The sequence below is a fragment of the Dipodomys ordii genome, unplaced genomic scaffold (assembly GCF_000151885.1).
Source record: "Dipodomys ordii isolate 6190 unplaced genomic scaffold, Dord_2.0 Scaffold74, whole genome shotgun sequence".
NCBI lineage: Eukaryota > Metazoa > Chordata > Mammalia > Rodentia > Heteromyidae > Dipodomys > Dipodomys ordii.
In genome coordinates, this window is record NW_012267290.1 from 2845979 (window position 1) to 2847459 (window position 1481).

The following is a 1481-nucleotide window of genomic DNA, read 5'->3' on the forward strand; positions in this document are numbered from 1 at the left end:
AGCATGGGTCACCATCCACAGCATGGTGGGGAGGGTTGGTTACTAGATGGAGATATGTGGGTGTGTTTAGATATTTGTGGGTTGCAGAGTGGACACCTGGAACTGTAGATCGCTGAGACTGGTGCTCACTGCTGTAATCCTAGCTCCTCAGGAGGCTGAGATCTGAGGATTATGGTTGAAAATCAGGCAGGGAAGAAATGCCTATGAGTTTCTGATCTCCAATTATCTAAAAAATGTAGACATGTGGTTCAAATTGTAGAGCACTAGCTTTGAGTGACAAAGCCAGACAAGAACACTGAGCCCTGAGTCAAGCCTTAGGAACACACACAGGTTAAGAAAGAAGTAAAAATGAATGAGGAAGGGTTTGGAGTGTGTGTGTCACTCACTCTTGCGTGTGTGTTGACTCCCATGACTTGTGGTTGTAAATGCTGCGCTCTGTGACACATGGACATCAGGAAACCCCTCTGTTAACTGCCTTGTGAAAACTGTCAGCCCTCACTGCTGTCCACGTTGCCAGCTGACTAATGCTTCCTCTGTGCCCCCAGGGCTCCAGGCTGGACGATACTGTTACTGCCGAATAGGAGACTGCCAGGATAGGGAACACTCTTTGGGCACCTGCATTTACGGCAAACAAATCTACAGATTCTGCTGCTGAGCCTCGTGTGCAACAGAAAATGAGATTGTAATCTTCTCTGAAACCTGGTGTCTCCCAGCCCATGTACCCCATTGCTTTCCCCACTCTAAATAAATCATCACAGAAAAGGCAGTGCGTTTGAGCTTTCCTGGCTGGTGTCTCTATCCTCAGAGCTCTGAGCTCTGCAGCCAAGCCCCAGCCTCTCCATCACAATCCTGCAGTACAACTCTGACTCCTACTCTGACCTCCGTGAGGAGCTCACAGTCTCCTCACATGTGAGAACACAGAGTGGCTCTGCGCATCCCTCCCCCTCCCCCTGCTCTGAGCCCTGCCCTCATCTGCCCAGGACACTCTCTCACTTCACCTCTGCAAAGGCAGTGCCAGCCATTCTCCACTTCAATTCAAACAGTGGCAAAGCTACCCCTCCTCTTAGGAAATCACATCTACTTAGGCAAAGCTTGGGAGTGAAACGGAAAAGCACAGATCACCTGCCAGGCTGCACAGGCGGCTCCGTGTCAGGTCAGGAAGTGAACACAGTGTCGGGAAGGAGGAAAGCTGAGAGTCCCATCTGCCCACCTCTCCTGAAGCCGTGTTTGCTAGAGGGAGAGCTGGTGTCCAGAGACAAAAATCTACTATGGGCAATTCCCCCACTGCCCTCCACGCCTGTCTGAGCTGTTGGGATTCTGACTGTGCAGGTGAGACACAGCCACAACTATGCACCAGGGTCACACAGAGAAAGAGTCAGAGGTGTGAGTAGCCCTGCGTCCCCCTCCATGCTGGCCGCACTGAGGTTGGCAGGATACCAGACCCTTGGTCAGGTCAAGGCAGGGGCTGGTGTGATTTGCAG

The 1481-nt window shown here is 51.7% G+C and overlaps 1 protein-coding gene across 1 annotated transcript in view; it reads left to right on the forward strand.

Moving 5' to 3' along the window:
• Nucleotides 1-655, forward strand: part of LOC105991560 (defensin-5-like) — a 3608-nt gene extending 2953 nt beyond the window's left edge. Inside the window, exon 3 of the mRNA XM_013024212.1 lies at nucleotides 546-655. Within this exon, the coding sequence (XP_012879666.1) occupies nucleotides 546-655 (110 nt within the window). The remainder of the gene's footprint in view (nucleotides 1-545) is intronic.
• Nucleotides 656-1481: the final 826 nt, after the last annotated feature.